The 20,005-nt window shown below is 39.8% G+C and overlaps 1 protein-coding gene and 1 non-coding gene across 3 annotated transcripts in view; one reads left to right on the top strand and one right to left on the bottom strand.

Annotated features, from left to right (window-relative positions):
* Positions 1-20,005, bottom strand: part of stxbp5l (syntaxin binding protein 5L) — a 160,573-nt gene that overhangs the window by 29,024 nt on the left and 111,544 nt on the right. Inside the window, exons 14-20 of one of the 2 annotated variants that reach the window (XM_028394267.1) lie at positions 16,785-16,825; positions 13,236-13,450; positions 12,886-13,061; positions 12,663-12,788; positions 10,193-10,344; positions 5,633-5,701; positions 3,769-3,834 (exon numbers count right to left, since the gene is read on the bottom strand). In XM_028394267.1, coding sequence (XP_028250068.1) covers positions 3,769-3,834; positions 5,633-5,701; positions 10,193-10,344; positions 12,663-12,788; positions 12,886-13,061; positions 13,236-13,450; positions 16,785-16,825 — 845 coding nt within the window. The remainder of the gene's footprint in view (positions 1-3,768; positions 3,835-5,632; positions 5,702-10,192; positions 10,345-12,662; positions 12,789-12,885; positions 13,062-13,235; positions 13,451-16,784; positions 16,826-20,005) is intronic. The other variant, XM_028394268.1, reaches the window with a different exon arrangement.
* trnae-uuc (transfer RNA glutamic acid (anticodon UUC)) lies at positions 809-880 on the top strand. Its single transcript has one exon. It is a non-coding gene; the product is annotated as a tRNA-Glu (tRNA).

Genomic DNA, 20,005 nt, shown 5'->3' with positions numbered 1-20,005 from the left:
CCTGTCCTTTTTATCCATCTCGCCGTATTTCTCCCCCTCCTCCGTCTCTCTTTAATTAACAAATGGCAGGCCTGTAATGGGACAGAATGGCCATGACATTGTCCACATCACAATGCTCAAAAACTCCCTGCCATGACAGCAAAAAGAACATCTTGTCCTGGTTCTGTTATTCTGCTCTCCTTGAAGGAGGCTCTCTCTCTCTCTCTCTCTCTCTCTTTCAGGCACGCCTGGGAGAACATGTGTGGGAACAAATTAAAAAGCATCTTGGACAATATCAAAAGAGGAAACAGGAAAAGTGTACTTGCTGATGAAACAAATTGTAAACGACTACGCAAAGTTCCTGAAAAGCAAACAAAGCTGTGAGAAATAAGGGTGTGATGAAACCTCTGATGGGAAAACTAGTCATTTATTTCACCTAAAGTCACAAAATGTGATTCATGAAATAAAATATTATACAAAATCATATTTATAAATATGTAAAATATAATCTTAGTCTTATTTTTTTAATGCAAAACAACATATAAGGTAAATAAATATGTTATATATGTAAAATATATAACATATTTAAATTGTATACACATCATCTGCACATTGCCTGTCCACAGTTACTCCAGAAGCAATGGCGTGTGAATTAAACTGCTCTGATAAAACAGCTGTTCAACACATGATTTCACTGCAGCTGATAAACTGTGTATCTGATCACTTCATATGTGGGATCATTTATAATTTACAATTATTTTATGAAGTTATTAATCTGTTCAGGAAATATTTTCATGCAGTGCATGTGTGTGAGGCACTATATACAGGGTCCCATATGGTCTAGCGGTTAGGATTCCTGGTTTTCACCCAGGTGGCCCGGGTTCAACTCCCGGTATGGGAATACCTATTTCTGTGTATTGTCTGTCACTCTGTTGTTTCCATAATGCAGTGGAAATGGACAAAACATCTTCTATGCTGTCAGAGTCTGTCTTTTATGCAGCGTTTCCTGATTGGAAAGACCCAGGGGCTTAAAACTATTGGATCTTGTAGGAGAAAATTCTATTTATCTAATTTGCACTCTGATTCCTTTCAGAGCCAATCATATTTAAAAAAAATATGTATCATTGTATACACATCACCTTTTATGAGCAGTCATTCAAATGTTTCAGCTTGTACTGTTCTTAGCATTCAAACAGATAATTTAGTTAATCTTACACCATGCAGAGGGTAAAAGTACCAGAGATATGGTATATATATTGTAGAGTTCCTAGATGCTTCAAAAGTCTGTTTCGGCATGGAATACAGGTCTATATGTGATTGGATCCCAAAGAATAATGTCCCAAAGGAACTCTACAAGTTTACGTGCCCTGCTTCAAGCTCTTGGATAATAACACTGCCTGGATGACTGAGACTCTACATCAGCATATCACCTTTTAGCAATGTTTTCCATCAGAAAGCAGCTATTCTGAAAGCCAAACAACTCAGTAGCTGACCTCTGAGTCAGCGTAGAGTCATGCTTTTCAGCTATGCTTCTATGTTTTTAGTGTGGGTGCCAATAAGCATTACTTGTTTTTATTTTTTCAGCACAACTTCTTTACCTCACAACTCTGCTTTTGACTGAAATGCTGCTGCACAGTTACTCATTCACCACCAAGCCATGTCTTCTTGACTGAACCTGAGGTATTCCCTGGCTACAACAGATAGAGATGATCCCTTCAGTGTATTCTGATTTGGCTCCAGGGTCTCCTCTAATTTGAAACTGAGAGTCACCTGATCGGAAAAAAAATGTTTCTTTGGTATACAATACGAGGTCCCTAAAGCAGAGCTCGCACACCCCTCCCTGTAAGGAATGCAGGTTATTAGCAGAAAAAGAAAGTGTGTGTGTTACTGAGACTCTGGAAGCTTTTCCCATGACACATTGTCTCCACTGAGGGGACAAAATAAGCCATTTAAAGGCCAACACATGGGCCAGCTGGGCTGATACCCTGTTAGGATGGCAGGCAGCTGTCTGGAAAACACATCAAAATATAATAATTGAATATTTGCACACAATAGTTCAATTCCATGCACTAGAACTCGCCAGCTAAAGACATCTTGATCAACCATAGTCCTGTGTGTTTGCTTCACTGTCCACCGTCCGCTTCAACGTCATGTTTCTTAAAAAACTCGTGTAATTGCAAAGAGTTAAAAAGACCGTCCAACAGACTGCCTACTATTTCTGGAGATTTAAAAAAAGATGGTTCCTCTGTTCACCGAAAAGCACAAATTGGCCATCAAGCCAGATTAATTTCAGGTCTGCCCTGATACTGTTAGAGGAGGATTGTGACCCAAACACACGGTATTACTATCTTTAGTTGAAGCCTTATGAAGCAAACAGGACACAGTGTGCGTACTTGGCACATATTTGCATGCTTACACACACTCTGTGTTTGACCTTTAAGTTTGGAATTTGCTGAGATGGTGTTTTCCCATGGCAGATACAAAAGCACCTGCTGCGAAATGTTCTCATCTCTCACTTTCTGTGCACCCTTTGCATGTTTCTTTGTCTCCATCCACACAGACTTCAACAAGTAAAGGTTTTTCCTCCGTAAAGTATATTTTGGCACCCCACGAAGAGGTGTTAGTGGAAACCAAAAGAAAATAATCCATCCATATATCCTCCAAATGGCTTAGTGCATCAGGGTTGTGGTTACAACAGCGGGAGAGCAGATGATCAGACCTTCCGGGCTCCTGCAGCTTCCTCCTCCAGCGTCTCCTAAGGGGGACATGAGCTGCTTGGAAGCTAGTCATAACATGTAATCACCTCCAGCGGGTCCTTGGTTGGCTTTGCGGGTCTACACCCGGACAACTATACATGGTAAACCTCTAAACGGAGGCACCAAGGGCCCCCTGGGTGGTGACCAGATGCACCAACTATTTCAACAACCGGCTCCTCTCAATGTGAAGGAGCAGAGACTCAACTCCTCATTCAATCTGAGAGAGTACACCCAACCACTCCACAGAGAAATCCTGTATATGCGAGATTATTGTTGTTTATGAATTTCATTCTCTACCTGTGCTGTGCAAAGATTGTCAAGCTCACTGCCACACATAGCGACTGTCCAAACGCCTATTCTAAGAACAGTAAAACCATTCTCTTCTATTGTATTACTACACCTCCACTGGCTTACCAATGCCAATGCAATGATTCCAATATAATATCCAATACTGTGTTACTGTTAATCCTGACAGTCGATGCACCTTAAAAAAATTATGAATATAAATACAGACATTTGCAGCATTGGCTTCATTGCACCATCAAGATCTCAGAAAGCAAGTCAAGCACTGCAACACACCATATGACATAAAAGCCTTGATTGTGTAAAGATATAAAAGATTATTGTCACATTAACCACAGATACCAGCTGGTATGAACATGAGTTCAAGGTCCTGTAAATATGACAAAAAAGCATAAAGAAGAGAGGAAGACAAGATGAAGAGTGGCTTTCTTACCTTAGCAAAAAAACACAATGACATTGGAAAACCCAGCAGGTGACAAAATGCATCAGATAGAACCAAGACAGATAGAACCAAGAATCAATATAACACTGAACCTCAGATGCCATGTCACACAGCTGTCATTCTCATGAAGTGAAGATGCTCTGGTGATAAATGAAGTGATCACAGGCTGTAATTCAGAGTTTAAAGACAACAGCATCCCAGCAAAGTTCCACTGTGGCGATCACAAGACATCAGCATACCAGGAATTTGGTGCATGTGTGTGAGTGTGTGTGTGAGAGAGCAGGTTACCTGAAGTGGGCGACTTGCTTCTCTCCATGTCGACAGACTGCTGGTTGTCAGTGAGTTCAGTAAGGCCTGCAGCAGCCAATGGGAGCAGAGAGAGCAGGAAGATTTAACAGTGTCAGACTAAGCGATCAAGTTCAGCCACACAAAACTCAAAGGAAGAGCTAAAATCTTTGGCTTCTCATGTCTGCTCTTTATATTTTACTCTTATAGACATTATAGGATTCACCAAAGAGTTTTGTCTTCCAGGAGCAGAGGGCCTGATTCCTGATGTGATCTGCACTACTGTATGTTAAACATTTATAGAGTCATGTTCAAAGGTTAGTAGCTGCACTATTAATTCTATGTTTAGTGTAAAAGTACAATAACATTGATTGCAGTGAGTCTTAGCATTAGACAAGTACAACAGAGTGTTTTTACTGTTTTGGTCCATTCTTATTCACAACATTGCTTCAGTTCGTTGAGGTTTTTGGCCATTTACTTAATGCACAGCACTCTTAAGGTCCTGTGTCCGCAAAACAAGCCCAAACCATCAGCCCTCCACCACCGTGCTTGACAGTGTGCATGAGGTGTTTCTGTTGAAATGTTGTGTTTGGTTTTCAGCAGACATGTTGGTGATCATTAAGACCAAACAACTCTACTTTGGTCTAATGTGTCCATAGGACATATTCCACACGTGTTGTTCTTTGTTCAGATGCAGTTTAGTGAACCTCAGTCCTGCTTCCATGTGCTTTATAGACAGAAGAGTCTTTCTCCTGGTAACCCTTCAAACTAACTGTACTTGTTCAGTGTTCTTCTATTTGTGCTGTCACATTAACCCTGAGCATGCTCAGTGAGGTCTGTAGGCTCTGACATGTAGCTCTTGTTTTTTTTATGTATTTCTCTGATCATTTCACAGTCTACAAATCCAAATAGTTTGGAACTGTTTTTATTTTTTTCTCTTATAGAGGTCTGCACACCTGATGTAGATCAATCCATATAGGGCTGATGATCAGCAGCACCTGCTGCAGCTCACCTAATTATCCTATAGAAGCAGTAAGGGGGGACGCAGTAAGATTTTATTTGAAAAAAATTGAGGGAGGAGGTACTAACGTTTGAACAGTTTTGCATTAAAATTTTAGTATGTAAAGTATGTAGTGCAAATCACTTGACGATTGGTATTTCCAGTCAAAAATACAACACGGAACAAACACAAATCCAATCGGATCACATGCAACAAGCACAGGCAGGAAGGTTTTGAAAAAAAAACCTGCCAAAAGTTTCTCGTTCCTTTTAGTCTGACTGCAAATGTGGAGTGTTTAAGCTGGGTTCATTATAGATTTATTAATAGCTTCGGTGAGTCTGTCACAGTCCAAAAAACTTGGATTAATTTAATTATTTGTCTTCAGTCAAAGGTTCCTCCAAGCCTTCCTAACATTAATTTCCTTTCATTAAATCACACATGGCTTTACTAACGACTACAAACTTTGAAAGGAACTCAGATAAAACATTTATTGTTGTGTAAAATTAAGAATTCAACTAAAAGAATTAGAGTTTCAGTTGGCCCAATTCATGAACAAGGCTTTATTCACCCAACTCAGTTAAAATATACATCGCATAGATCAAATAATATTTAACAGGCTCAACAGACTGCAAAGGACATACTGATAGACATGACTGGAATAGGGCAAGTTCTGTATATTGCACACACCCTAACAACAAGTTTTATTCCAATCATTTCAATAGTTTGTCCTTTTACAAATCATCTCCATTGTCTTTGCAAGAAGACAGTGACCCACCTTTCCTACCCCCCTCCCCTCCAAATCCCACCTGCACACAAACACACACACACACAGTGCCCCCCCCCAGCCTTCAGGAAGGCCCGACTTACTCTGATAGGATGTACGGATCCTTTTCTTTGAATCTGAATAAAAGCTAGACAGGCCGCGCATGCAAAACTCTGTCAGGCAGGCCCCACATGCCCACACCAGCAGCCACAGAGTCACCAAAAAGGTGGGAAGAGGATTGGGGAGAAAAGAAGGAAGGAAAGGTTGTGGGAAGAAACAAGAGTGAGAATTGGAGGTGGAAATTCAAAGGGCAAAAGAGAAAAGAGAGAGAGAGAAGTGGTAGAGAAAGGCATGAAGGAATGTTAGGAAGGAAGGATTGGGGGGGGGGTGAGAGAGGAGGGGGAGAGAAGAACACACAGGCTTAAGAGTGGAAAAGAAAGTGAGAGCAAGCAGCAACTGAGTTAGTGTCAGGGGAGGACAGACAAAGATATACCCGCTACTCCAGCAAACCCCAGATATGCTGACGTGATTGGTCATTTGCCACTGTGTTAGCAGGGAAAACACGGTTACTAACACGGCAACAGGACAGTACATCTCCTGTTGCATCACTGCATTTGTGTGTTGTGTACTACAACCAGGAAACACAATTGTTTTTATAATTAAGCATCAGAAAATGGATTGACATAGTGTATATATATATTGAGTGCTTGAAAGTTCAGAGACCTTTAGAACTTTCTCTGTTTCTGCAAAAATATGACTTACATCATCATCATCAGATTTTCAAACACAAGTCCCGATGAGACAGAAATATTATACTTAGACATTTATTATTTTAGGAAAATAATCCAATACTAACTCTGTGATGGACTGGTGACCTGTCCAAGGGGACCCTGTCTCTAGCCCATAGATAGCTGGGATAAGCCCTATAGCCCATTCCTCAGTACAGAACAGCTTCAAGACTGAGATGTTTGTGGCTTTCCTCACATTAACTGCTTGCTTTAACATTTTAATTGGATTAAGGTAATAACATCGACTTCCAAAAGATGAAACTTTGTTCCTCTTGAACCATTCTTTTGTTGGGGTCATTGTGCTGCATGACCCACTTTGTCTTTAGATTTAGCTCACAGACAGATGTCCATACATTATCCTTTAGAATTCACTAGTATAATTTGGAACTCATACTTCCATCAATAATCACAAAATGTCCTGGCTAACATGTAGCAATAGGCCCAAAGCATCATACTACCACCACCATGCCTTGGAGATGGGATAAGGTTCGTATGCTAGAATCTATACTTTGTACAAAGAATTCTATTTTTGTTTTAGATATCCCTTTTCCCAGCAGCCCTCTGGCTTGTCCACTTGATTGTTTTAGCAAACTCTACATAGGTAGCAGTGTCCTTTTTGGAGAGCAGTAACTTTCTCAACGACACCTGGTTTTCATCTCAATGGATGAAAACTGCTAATATAAGACATACTTTTTCCACTCATATGTGATTGTATAATTTTCCTAAATAAATGACCAATATTTCTGTTTCATTTGTTTGATTGTGTTCTCTGTGTCTATTATAAAAACAAACAAAACAAACATATGATATTTCAAGTCATATTTCTGCATACATACAGAAAATTCTCAGGGATTCACAAACTTTCATAACACCACTGCTTATAGTGTACACATATATATGCGTGTGGTGACACAGCTAGTTTGAGGTGCTTGAGACCAGAACATCACCACCTGGGGTGCAAAGAAAGAAAGAAAGAAAAGAGTCCACTTCTATTTTTCCTTTCAAATTGATTTTAAAGACCCAACAGCAAAAGATTGTGTCAATAAAAGCCTTGTGTAACAGCATATATATATAAATAAGATGACTCCAAAGTGCGAAGTCATCTACCTTGACATTACTGAGTACCTGTGAAATATTTTCAGCTACACTTGAGGGAATTATGTAATAGAAAAAAAGTACCTTAAAAACCAGCAAGAACTTGAGTCATCTAAAATATTAAGAGGTTAGTTTAAGGTCAAGTAAAAACTGTGATGGGGTTGGATACTTTTATAGCAACATAGGTAGAAATAAAAAAAAATGCTTCAGAGACCATCAGCAGACAAGATTAGTAGCAGAGAAAGGGGGGCAGGGGTCAGGAAGTACAACATAACCTCTGTGGCTTTTGACTACAGATCTGTGCTCAAGCAGAAACAGGATGCACAGAGAAATCAAATGACGACATGCATAAATATGCCAATGTAAAGTGACGCAAGACCTGTTGACATGCACTTCATATCCCAGTGCAGGTGTGTGACGGGCATACTGACATGGAGGTGTTTTTGTGTCTGTATGTTATGGTGTGACAGAGAAAGAGGAGAGAAACAGTGTAATGCCATAGCCTATTATTTCTATATTTACCTTTTAAGTTGCCGGATTACACAAATATCTATTTTCTGATTACGATGGAAAAGATTTTAAGTTTATACATATAATTTATTTTTGCTTGGCAATAAAAAGATGTGTTCTGGTCAATGTTACATTTGTTGGATCTGATTTTACATTTCAGTTTATTATTTACACATCCCTTATTGAGAAAATATTTGTAATATATTCACTCAGAGCTGTGAACATGAAGTTGCTTACTAATGCCTTTCCTTTCCATACTGAAAGATGATAACATTTGCATAACTTTATTCACTCAGTCCTTGCTTGTGCAACAGATGTAAGGCTTTTCACACATTAAAGTCTTAGAGAATTAGGTTTGGACATTGTGTGTGTTCACACATGCAGCTCACAGCAGGAGGTTGTCTGTGCAACACACACACACACACACACACACACTGACTGTGGCATCATTTTAAGCCCAGCAGCACAAAGTAAAAAAGCAGTTTAACTGCATACACGCTCACTGTGAATCTACCAAAATATTACTTGCTTATTAGCTCCATAGCTAATGTTTGGCAAGTAATCTAAGTCAGGGGTCATCAACTACATTGTCCAAGAGGCACAATTGTTCTTGGCCGACACTATGAGAGCCAGATGCCTGTCATGTTGTAGCCGCTGTCGGTGTTGATAGATCATTACCTATACAGTGGCGAGCCACTAGGGGGAAATTGCGATATTTAGGCTTCATATTTGTGAGGCTGTGAAGCTGTTGTGGGGGAGACTGTTAGTTTTTAGCACACCTAAGACAGTGGGGGGCAGTGACATCACAGAGACGATGAAGACATTTCTCTGCCATTGTTTTCATGACTTTGGATTCATTGGATCATCCGTTATCCGTTCACCACTATAAGACCATATAGAGAGAGTTACGTTCTCAAAAATCTCAATCTTTGGAGGAGCCTGACAATAGATAGATGGACACCAGACACTAGCAAATGTAGTATTCCCTCCTAACTACACTTGAATTCAGTAATATTCAAGGGGCCAGATGTATTACACATTATTATTTCTTTATGTGTAAAGACCAAATCAATTTTTTAACCGAAAAGTAGTGTCTGTACACAACCATCCATAACATTGTTACACCCTGGGTACCGTGTTGCACTGTGTTCTGATAGCTTTCTATCAAAAACCAGCAGGAACTTATTCAGCAGTTGACAACAGGAGAACTTCAGCCTCCACTTTTCGCTCTTCTGATAGGTACTAACCACTGCAAATGGCCACACCTTAGAAGAGCTGCCCACACTCATCACACACACACACATCTAGGCCACCATAATGTGGTTCTTCTCGAAGTTGCTCAAATCCTCATGTTTTACCTGAATAATTAATCACTGTTATTCACTGCAGCTGTTAGTCCTCATGTTACGGCTGATTGTTGCATTTATGCAATACTCATGCTACCTGTCAAATGTAGCACATAAATGAGTTTGCAGAAGGAAAGTAGCCAAGCATTTTATTTCACGCAAAATATATATTTTTTTTAAATAAATTTAATAACATCTAATATAGATGTAATCTACAATTAGTGTGCCTTTAGAAATAGATCTCAAAAAGATCTTCAACAGTTTACATTATTATTACTAAATAAACTGACAAATTAATAATTAATTAATTAATTAATATTACAATAATTAATATCTCTACATCACTCATCTGTTTTCATAATTGAGACCCCCTGGCACTCACCAGAGAGGGGCATGACTTCCTGTTTCCATTATATTTTGAAACTCCTCTAGTGTCTCCACAGTGCTGTTGATCCCCTCCTGTATACATAGTGTGTTTTTCTCTTTTTGCCTCTTTAGGAAGCATTCTCACAAACTATTCTTAGTTCATCTGTGGTTTTATTTGACCACAGTTGTTGCCTTATTGATTTTTTTTCGGTTTTGCTTCGGTCTTTGCACGCCTCTTTGGATTAGTTTGTCTAACCTCTTGCATTTAAATTTGCTGTTCCTTTTGACTCCAACCTTTTTTTATTTCTCACATATTAATCATTATTAGTGGCATTTAAGCATTGATTAAAAATACAGGAGCCATAATGACACCATCTACAGAGTTGTTTTCAGATTATGTGAATCAGTTTGTCTGACAGATTAGCCTAACCTTTAAAAGAAGAAACAGAGGAGAGCACAGAATACTAGAGAGTAGATGAGACAGTAGTGTGGGTGTGATGATTGCGTTCCAGCACCCTATTGTGTGGATGCGGGGTGATTACTATTGTGTTTGTGCTACCTGAGGTGGACTGTCTGTTCCTACGGGGGGAACGTGTAAGGCGCTGATAGGGGTCGGTGGCTCCGTACAGATCGAGCGTAGACATACACAACAGGACTGTCTTCTGCAAGTAGTCCACTATGGCCAGGCCGTTACAGTTCCCGAACGCCAACCTGCAAAACACAAAGAGCAAGATCAGATACACAAAGACATGCACTGTTGGCAAAATTGACTCCATCAGCTTGTTTTTGTTGACATTAAAGGTGCAACGTGTCACACTATGAAATTAAGTGTGACATTTCAGTGTAATTACTATCAACAAAAACCTGTGTTGATCTAACACTCCAAATACTGCTGTGATTTTTCTTTTTCTTTTTTAATATCATCTCTCCAATTCCCAAAAGCCCAGCTGACACCTGTTAACTCTCTGCAGATGAAGGCATCAGGCAACAAACAACTCTATCAGACACAAATCTGTAGCTTTCTGTTGTCCACCCAGAAGTCTGCCTCGCTTTACATGACTGGTCAGACAATGCAGGTTGTATAAACAGCATTCACAGAATTTCCTCTAATTTGTACATTTTACCAAGTGAAAAAATGGGGCTTTTAGCCATGTACTTTATGTAAACAACAATTTCCACACCATGATTATATGTTTGAAAAAATACATTGTCACACACACACACGGAGAGTGCAAGGCAGTGGGGGGTACAAACCCTTTTACACCCTTTCAGAGGAATTAGCACTTAATATGAGCTAAAACACACAACAGGGAAACAATCATAGATCACCAAAAAATATCATGTTACTCTGGGTCATCAGTGATTGTGGGATCATATGATGAATGTTTGTAAAATTATTATCGGCCCATTTGTTGTAATATTTGTTTTATGATAATCAGTATTGGTCATTTTTATGTTTATTAAAATATTTTAAAACGCATTTTTTTTTTGCACAGCCACAGTCAGTGTACTCTTGTTGTGTTAGCAATGTCAGAACCATTTCATCAGGGCCACATGAAGGCCCGCAGTGCTGTACCAATGCCACAAAAGTAAATTAAGGCTGAGGTTGCCATAAATAACCCACATTCCAGGTTAAAAAACAACATGACCTAATGTTGTATGTCTGTGATGACAAGCATGCCTAGCAATCCCTCCAATGACACTACACAACATTTGGTTCCTGCTTTTGTAATGTTAAAAGGCTCTGTGAATTATACATAAGCCTCAGCAAAGTTTTGTGTTAAGCTTTTGTGTAATTATACATTGTTCTCCTAGATTAGGGATGATCAGTATGAGCCCTGAAAAACCTATATCTGTCGACCCTTTGTGCCACCTTCAGTGATGAGAAAGACCTTTAGCTATGCACACACCTATGTGCACTTTTCTTCCTTTAACATGTCAATGTCATCCTGATATTATATTCTGCCCACACCAATAATAATAAGTAGAGTTTTTAAGTACATTATACACAAAAGTGAAGGAAAAATCTTTTTCTTTTGTCTGACTCTAAATGGGAGTGAGTCTATGTGTGTGTTTCCTTTGTACGTGTGAAAGAGCCGGCAAAAGAGAATACCACTAAATAAATCAATCTCTGCAATTCCGTTCAAGCTGTGAATAGCTTTAGAGGAGGAATTCAAATGATGCTGCTGCCTTGACCCACAGAGAGAAATTTAAAAAGGAGCTGTGATTTTATGGGATTCTGCCAGCAGAGCCTCTATTCACAGGGGAGCCATACAAGTGCCCTTAAAGACCTGTGAGCACAGAGAGTCATGTAAAGTCTCTGCAAGTGTAATCACTTACAAAAAAAGTTTAATGAAACGAACTATTACACAAGTACAAATTAAAATGACTCACAAAGGAAAAGTGACATAAATAGACAAAAAAGCGTCCCCGCTTCTTGTTGCTATGGTAATACTCATTCACTTATTCAGGAAATCTGATTAGAGGATGCTATTTCAATGGAGTCATGTTTAAAAGTTTGCACCCCCTCTTTAACACAACGCCAAGAGAGAAAGACATAAAACAATGGTGTTAGGGAAGCAACTGTTGCTGCACATCAAACTGGAAAAGATTAAAGACAGTTGTCAATCTTCACAGGAGTAGACGTCCCAGCAAATTTACCCCAAGATCAGAGAAATACAAAAAAACCAAGTCAAAGCCTCCAGACCTCACTGATTTGATTTAGATTTTATTTAGAAAGCCCTGTTTCTATTGATTGAAAGACAGCTTGATGGAAACACAGATGCACACTGACAGATGGGCAGAAATATGCACACACACACACACACACACACATGCTGCGTTGTTTAGACTCAGTGTGTTTTCTAGGGGTTTAAGTTATAAGCATATCCAAACTATCCCCTCATGCTGGGATAAAGCTATAAATAAAGCAGCAATTTACATGCGGTCTCTACGGTGTGACCTCAGTGTGCTTTGTGCTGTCTGATTTATTTCTTTTTTAATGTGCTGTGATTGTTGTCTTGACTTACAAGCCATAGGCGGAGTTGATGTCCAGGCTGGTGATCTGTTGCGGTGGTTCTCCATCAACCCAGAGCAGCTGGATGACCAGCTCAGACTGGTAGCCAGGAGGGACCCGGACCACCCGGTCCTTCACCCTAAAACCAAAGAGAGATTATGAAAACATAAGGCACGTAGTGAGGAAGAGGGGAAGGGATGCTTCAAAGTTTTGCAAGTTTGCAGTGAAGGTCTTACTTAAGACAGGGGACACTGTCTTTGTTGCCCTCTGGTGTCCTGCTTCCGGGGCTGGCTGGATGTTGGTGGTGGGTTTGGGGTGAGTGGGAGCCGAGTTCTGAGAAGCAGGGATTGTTTTCGTTTTCTGATGGAGAGATGACGTCCTCCGGCTCACACTGCAGGCGTACCTCTAATGACTAGGTACAAAAATATGAATGAATCCATGACAGCCATCATAACAAAAGCCTCAATCAACTACACCCAGAGAGAGAAAAACAATATAATAATAATAATAATAATAACAGTGGACTTGATGATGCACAAAACCACCAGGTTGCTCCAACTTTTATTTTTATCCTGGTTTAACTCACCACTATTTGAGTGTTGGCATCGTATTTGCTGAAGCGGTACAGGATGATGTGAGCTGAGATGCCGACGATGCAGAAGATGCGACTCTGAGGACACCAGCTGACCATCTGAATGGCGAAGGGGTCTTCTTCCACCAGCTCGGCGGCCCGGCCTTCGCCAGGCTTCGGTTTTTCAAACACTTTGGAGGTCTTCAGCTTGTACAACATCTGCAGCGTGACTAGTTAGAGAAATGAATTGAAATGAAAATACTGTGTTGGAAACTAAGTGCAAAAACAATAAAAGCCATTTGGCAGACCATGTCTATACAAACCTGTCTTTTTGGATTAATTGTCAGTAATAAATAATCTTTTGAGTTTTGAGACTTATTATTGTGATCAGAACTTACACTGTATATTAATACGGACAAACTGTCAGTGACATCAGCCATAGGTTTCTGAAGAGCTGTTTTGAGTCACTGTGGGAGACTCTGGCTGTCACCATGTTGCAGCATCATAGTCTGCAGTTAATATTAATCATCAATTGTATATACAGATATGATAGGAGCTCGTTCAGCAACAGACTCCGACTCCCACGATGCACCACTGAGAGACACAGGAAGTCATTCCTGTCTGTCTCGATCAAACTACTGAACTGTAACAGTCACTCAGACACTGTATATGCATACTGGTACATTCATGTCATGCTCTTTACTATGTAAAGGTTTATATACAATAGTAAATATGTTCTTTAGATACAACTCAGGGATGTAAATGCTATCTAGGTATTTAATATTATATATTTTCTTATATTTCATTATTTCAATTTAATAAAGTAATTCTGATTCTGATGCAATTCCACTTTTGCCCATTTGTACAAAAGTGTGGCCCAGTGCTAGTACGTAGGCTGCTCTATAAGCTTACTGATGTTATGCCACACTGTTAAGCAAAAGTTTTAGGCTTGTGGAAGGATCTGCCTGTTCTGACCTCATCACCCTTCACCCTACTTAACAAATGCTTAATGGACTGGACTGTGGTGGCTTACTGTCTACATACAAAATATAAACGCAACACTTTTGTTTTTGCTCCCATGTTTCATGAGATGATGATCAGATACACAATATTACCATTCCTCTCAAACATTGTTCACAAATCTGTCTAAATGTGTGATAGTGAGCACTTCTGCTTTGCTGAGATAATCCATCCCACCTCACAGGTGTGCCACATCAAGATGCTGATCTGACATCATGATTAGTGCACAGGTGTACCTCAAACTGCCCACAATAAAAGGCCACCCTGAAATGTGCATTTTGTTTCTGCTTTATTGGCGGTCTGGGGACTCAGAACCAGTCAGTATCTGGTGTGACCACCATTTGCCTCATGCAGTGCAACACATCTTCTTCGCATAGAGTTTATCAGATTGTCTATTGTGGCCTGTGGAATGTTGGTCCACTCCTCTTCAATGGCTGTGCGAAGTTGCTGGATATTAGTGGGAACTGGTGCACGCTGTCATATACGCCGGTCAAGCACATCCCAAACATGTTCAATGGGTGACATGTCCAGTGAGTATGCTGGCCATGCAAGAACTGGGACATTTTCAGCTTCCAAGAATTGTGTACAGATCCTTGCAACATGGGGCCGTGCATTATCTTGCTGAAACATGAGGTGATGTTCATGGATGTATGGCACAACAATGGGCCTCAGGATCTCATCACGGTATCATCACGGTGCATTCAAAATGCCATCAATAAAATGCACCTGTGTTCTTCATCCATAACAGATGCCTGCCCATACCATGACCCCACCACCACCATGGGCCACTCGATCCACAACATTGACATCAGCAAAGCGCTCACCCACACGACGCCACACACGCTGTCTGCCATCTGCCCTGAACAATGTAAACTGAGATTCATCCGTGAAGAGAACACCTCTCCAACGTGCTAGACGCCATCGAATGTGAGCATTTGCCCACTCAAGTCTGTTACGGCGACGATCTGGAGTCAGGTTAAGACCCCGATGAGGACGACGAGCATGCAGTTGAGCTTCCCTGAGACGGTTTCTGACAGTTTGTGCAGAAATTGTTTGGTTATGCAAACCAATTGTTTCAGCAGCTGTCTGAGTGGCTGGTCTCAGACGATCTCGGAGGTGAACCTGCTGGATGTGGAGGTCCTGGGCTGGTGTGGTTACTCGTGGTCTGCGGTTGTGAGGCCGGTTGGATGTACTGCCATATTCTCTGAAACGCCTTTGGAGACGGCTTATGGTGGAGAAATGAACATTCAATGCACGAGCAACAGATCTGGTTGACATTCCTGCTGTAAGCATGCCAATTGCACACTCCCTCAATGCTTGTGGCATCTGTGGCATTTTGCTGTGAGACAAAACTGCACATTTCAGGGTGGCCTTTTATTGTGGGCAGTTTGAGGTACACCTGTGCACTAATCATGATGTCAGATCAGCATCTTGATGTGGCACACCTGTGAGGTGGGATGGATTATCTCAGCAAAGCAGAAGTGCTCACTATCACACATTTAGACAGATTTGTGAACAATGTTTGAGAGGAATGGTAATATTGTGTATCTGGAATGAAGTTTAGATCTTCAAGTCCATCTCATGAAACATGGGAGCAAAAACAAAAGTGTTGCGTTTATATTTTTGTTGAATGTACATTTGGCGAGCAGATGTTAGCATTAGAGGAAGGCTTAAGAACACATTCACATATTCAACATGGAGGCAGGAGAGCTGTTACAGTGATGTCCACACTACAAAGCTCTTAATAATGACCCAAATATAAACCACCTGGTTAGCCTCATGGACTGGTAACTAAGGACACAGGGGACAAACGAGATCATCCTCTCTAGTTTCATCCATCCTACATGTGTTTTTGTCTTATTCTGAGCTTCAGTTGTGTGAGTGTTCTCACATCTTCCTCTTCTCCACCATCCAGACATGAACAATAATGCTGAAATGTTATCTCCTCTCCATTTGGTGAGATATATTCCCCCGTACAGCTGTGTAAAATGCATTAGGCAAGTAATGTGACTGGCTGAGAGGAAAGCGATTTTAACCGTAGCTTTCTCATTTATATTCCATTCCACCTTTCCTCTCTGGTACCCTGCCTTTATCCAGAAACAACAGAAAAAAACATGCTGCAGTGGTTGGAAATGAACACTTAAATTTGTGTAAGCGTGAGCGAAAAATGTAAGGTTAGCATGTGAGTTTCTTGGTCTATTTAGTTGGAAAACTGAATACGTTCAAAGCATTTGTTCCCAAAGATTTTCAGAAAACCACACATGTACATCCTTTTTAAGTTTGTACCAATTTGTGACTCTACCGCCGGCGATGTGCCTAATTTGTTGTGGAGTGTCTCCTATCGCACAAGTGCTATTAATTTGCTTTGCTTGGCTTTCTTTCAAGCCCGTGGCAAATCTGAAATTACTCATCATGGAATACAGAGGGAAAAAAACAAAAATGTTTATTTCAGGGTGTTGTGTAACAAAATCCAGAGTGGAACAAAATGTATCACTTTAGTGAAGCTGTGAGGATGAAAGACAAGTTTAGAGAAAAAGGACTTACTTGCAGATGCATCCCAAAATTTAATGGATCCGTCGGCGTGTCTGAACGAAAGAAAAAAAAATGAGTTAATATTTTTAGAGAAGATTAGGAAATGTACATCTTTCACCTTTCTTCTTTCTCATATATTCATATATAGTCAAACACACACTCATGGGCCACTTTATTAGAAACACCTTACCACTCAATATTGAAATGTTAGCATGACAAATTTGTTGCAGGTTTCTTGGCTGGACATCTGTATGGTGGACATTTTATTGCAGTGAAATCACTGTCACGAATGATATTATCTGAGTTTTGTAATCCAGCAGTAGCTACTAGACAACTGTGCTCATAAAAGCATAGGCATGGCCAGCAACAGTACTCAGGTACTAAGGGCAGGCACATGAGCCAATGGGCCCCAAACAAACAAAAAGTAACATCACACATTGTATATGATTTAGGTCCTATTAAGGGTTAGTTGATTGGGGCAGTGGTGGAGGAAGTACTGAAGCTTTAAATTAAGGTTTAAAGTACAAACACTCAGCAAAATATATACTTAAGTAAAAGTAGAAGTGCTACATCAACAATCCTACTTAAGTAAAAGTAAGCATAAAAGTAGTTAAGTACTTTTTTAAATGTACTTAAAGTATTAAAAGCACTGAATACATATATTTGATTTCCATTGCAAAGGATATATGAACAAGTTAAAATAATCAAAGAAATCATCTTAAAATTAAAATGTGTAGTTAATTTACATTTTCAGTACCCAGAAGCAGCTATGGACAGGTCTGTGTGTCATGAGGCAGGCTGTGGGCATCAAGTGAACAGAGAGGCTGCTAATAATAAACAGGCATTCAGCATTTTTACTGTGTCAGTGTTCCTGCTGTAGATTCATGTTATGATTACTGTTAATCAGACAATGGATGGATTTGAGTTAGCAGACATTAGCTAACTAGTTAGCTAACTGAGCTAGAGCACCGGCATCATGACTGAGGCTCATTATAGAAACACAGCTCGCAGCATCACACCACCTTCATGTCTGACCTCACATCAGTCCAGCAGTACAGTCCAGCACAGTTTATATGTGTATAAACACAACTGTATTCATAAATGTACTTGTAACTACAGACATTGTAAAAATTTGTAGTGGAGTAGAAAGTACAAATAATAGCGGCAAAATGTAATGGATTAAAGGTTTAAAGTATTATATATAGTACTATTACTTTTACTTAAGTAAAGTACAAATACATAAAAAATTACTGAAGTACAGTAAGGAAGTAAAAATACTTAGTTACATTCCACCACTGGATTGGGGGGGCCCATAAGATATATGGCAATAACATGCCACATGTTATTGAATGGAGTGACCCTATGAAGGTAGATTGTATACCATAACCAGTGTTACCTGGCTACAGGGCCCCATTAACATATCAGGATGGATACAGTACAGTAAACGAAAAGATTTCAGTTTCAATAACATAGTACTGCACAGACTTAGGTTTCAGGGCCCCCTGAGCTCCTGGGCCCTTGGGCCTGTGCCTGGAAGGCCTGTTTAGTAATTTATCCTCGACTAAGAGGCCAAAAAAATCTCCCCCACACCATTACAGCAGCAGCAGCAGCAGCAGCTTGAAGCCTAAAAAGCTGATACATGGCAGGATGGTTCCATGATTATTATTCAGTGTTACAGGAATGAGTCCTAACCTGAAAAGTGTTTGTAGTGTATTTAGCCCTTTTGGGTGCTCATCCTAAAGTCAATAGGTTTGTTGATAGAGCTGAAATAAAGACTGTGCTTAACACAAGTGGTTATTGCTGAAACCACTACAAAGACAGTAAAATAAACTTCATGTATTTCTAATTAATGCACTGAAGCAAACAATGGTATTGTTTGCATTATAGAATAGAGCTATGATCAAATTACTTTGATCTTTTTATATTTTGACTTGCTAACCAGCAGGTTTCATTGCATTCAAATAATAACATCTGATGTAATACTGCTGATTGAAATCAAGGCAAACCTGCTCATGTAAAATGATTTCTGATTTCCGTAGTTGTGCATGCACAGCACGTATGAAGAGATGTCATTACACTGCTCTACAGCACCTGCGCTAATGTTACCGCAGTCCCTCTTCAGCCATCAATTATAAGGAGAGTACCGAACGTTACTTAGTAGTATATTGTAAAATGTACCTTTCTCTCAACCATGTAAGTATTTATCTGTTTTTGTGGTTGGTCATATACTTTGAGAGGGTAAACATCTGACATGAAAACAGGCTAAAAAAGATTTTTGTGAACAAGCTCACCCGCTCACCTTTGCCTAAACACCATTTTCTGGAGCAATATCAAAAAATGATCAAGTGTTTTGCTCCACTTGTAGCATTATGGACTATGCGTTTGAAGCCAAATGCAGCTTTTTTAAGCAGGTTGTTAGGCATACGAATAACTTCAGGAACATTAACTTTTCTCTAGCTACAAAGCATCAGTTAATAGTTACATATTCTCTAGCAGCTGCACACATCTCATAAGTCCCCATTGATTTCCTTAATTAGGATGTTGTGAACATACTTGCCCAGAAGTACTCTGAAATTCCTTCTGTAAATTGCATTAACTACAAAAAAGGCATGCTAGTTGTGTGTGGATCATGTGGGGGTCTAGCAGAATTTTCAGAAATAATGCAGCTGTTCATCATAAGAAATGATTTGACATTGTTTAAAAAACTGGGGTCATAGTATAGAGAGCACTATCAACTATATTTATGTCACTAACCGTGTCCTGTGTTTCTGAAATGAATTTTAATGTAAGGTGACTTTGTGTCAAACAAGGTGCCAACAAATCAAATGTATTATTATTAGTAGTAGTAGTGGTAGTATTATCATCAAGCTTTTGAGTTGCATCCAACAAGAAACCTTGCAGCAGTTGATTTGAAGGAACTCGCTGACCGGTGTCGTATGGCTGACTACAATGTGGGATCCATGCAAAGGGTCACTTAAGCGATTTGTAGATGCAGAAAATGTTTTAAATGTATTACTTTACATCTTTAAAGTCTTTCTGAAGAAATATACCTTTTGTTGTGTTCGTTTTTGTTTGTTTCAGAATAAACACAAGATGGCTGCAACTCTGCAAGAGTTATAGTTGGGGTTGACAACGCTGCAAAATTAAACTTTGGTCAATGGAATACCTGATTTAGCAGAAGACATTAAAGAAGAGATTCAGCAAGGATCCGTCGCAGGCTACTATGAATGGAA

The sequence above is a fragment of the Parambassis ranga genome, chromosome 21, assembly GCF_900634625.1.
Source record: "Parambassis ranga chromosome 21, fParRan2.1, whole genome shotgun sequence".
NCBI classification, from domain to species: domain Eukaryota; kingdom Metazoa; phylum Chordata; class Actinopteri; family Ambassidae; genus Parambassis; species Parambassis ranga.
This window is presented reverse-complemented; position numbering and strand designations above follow the sequence as displayed.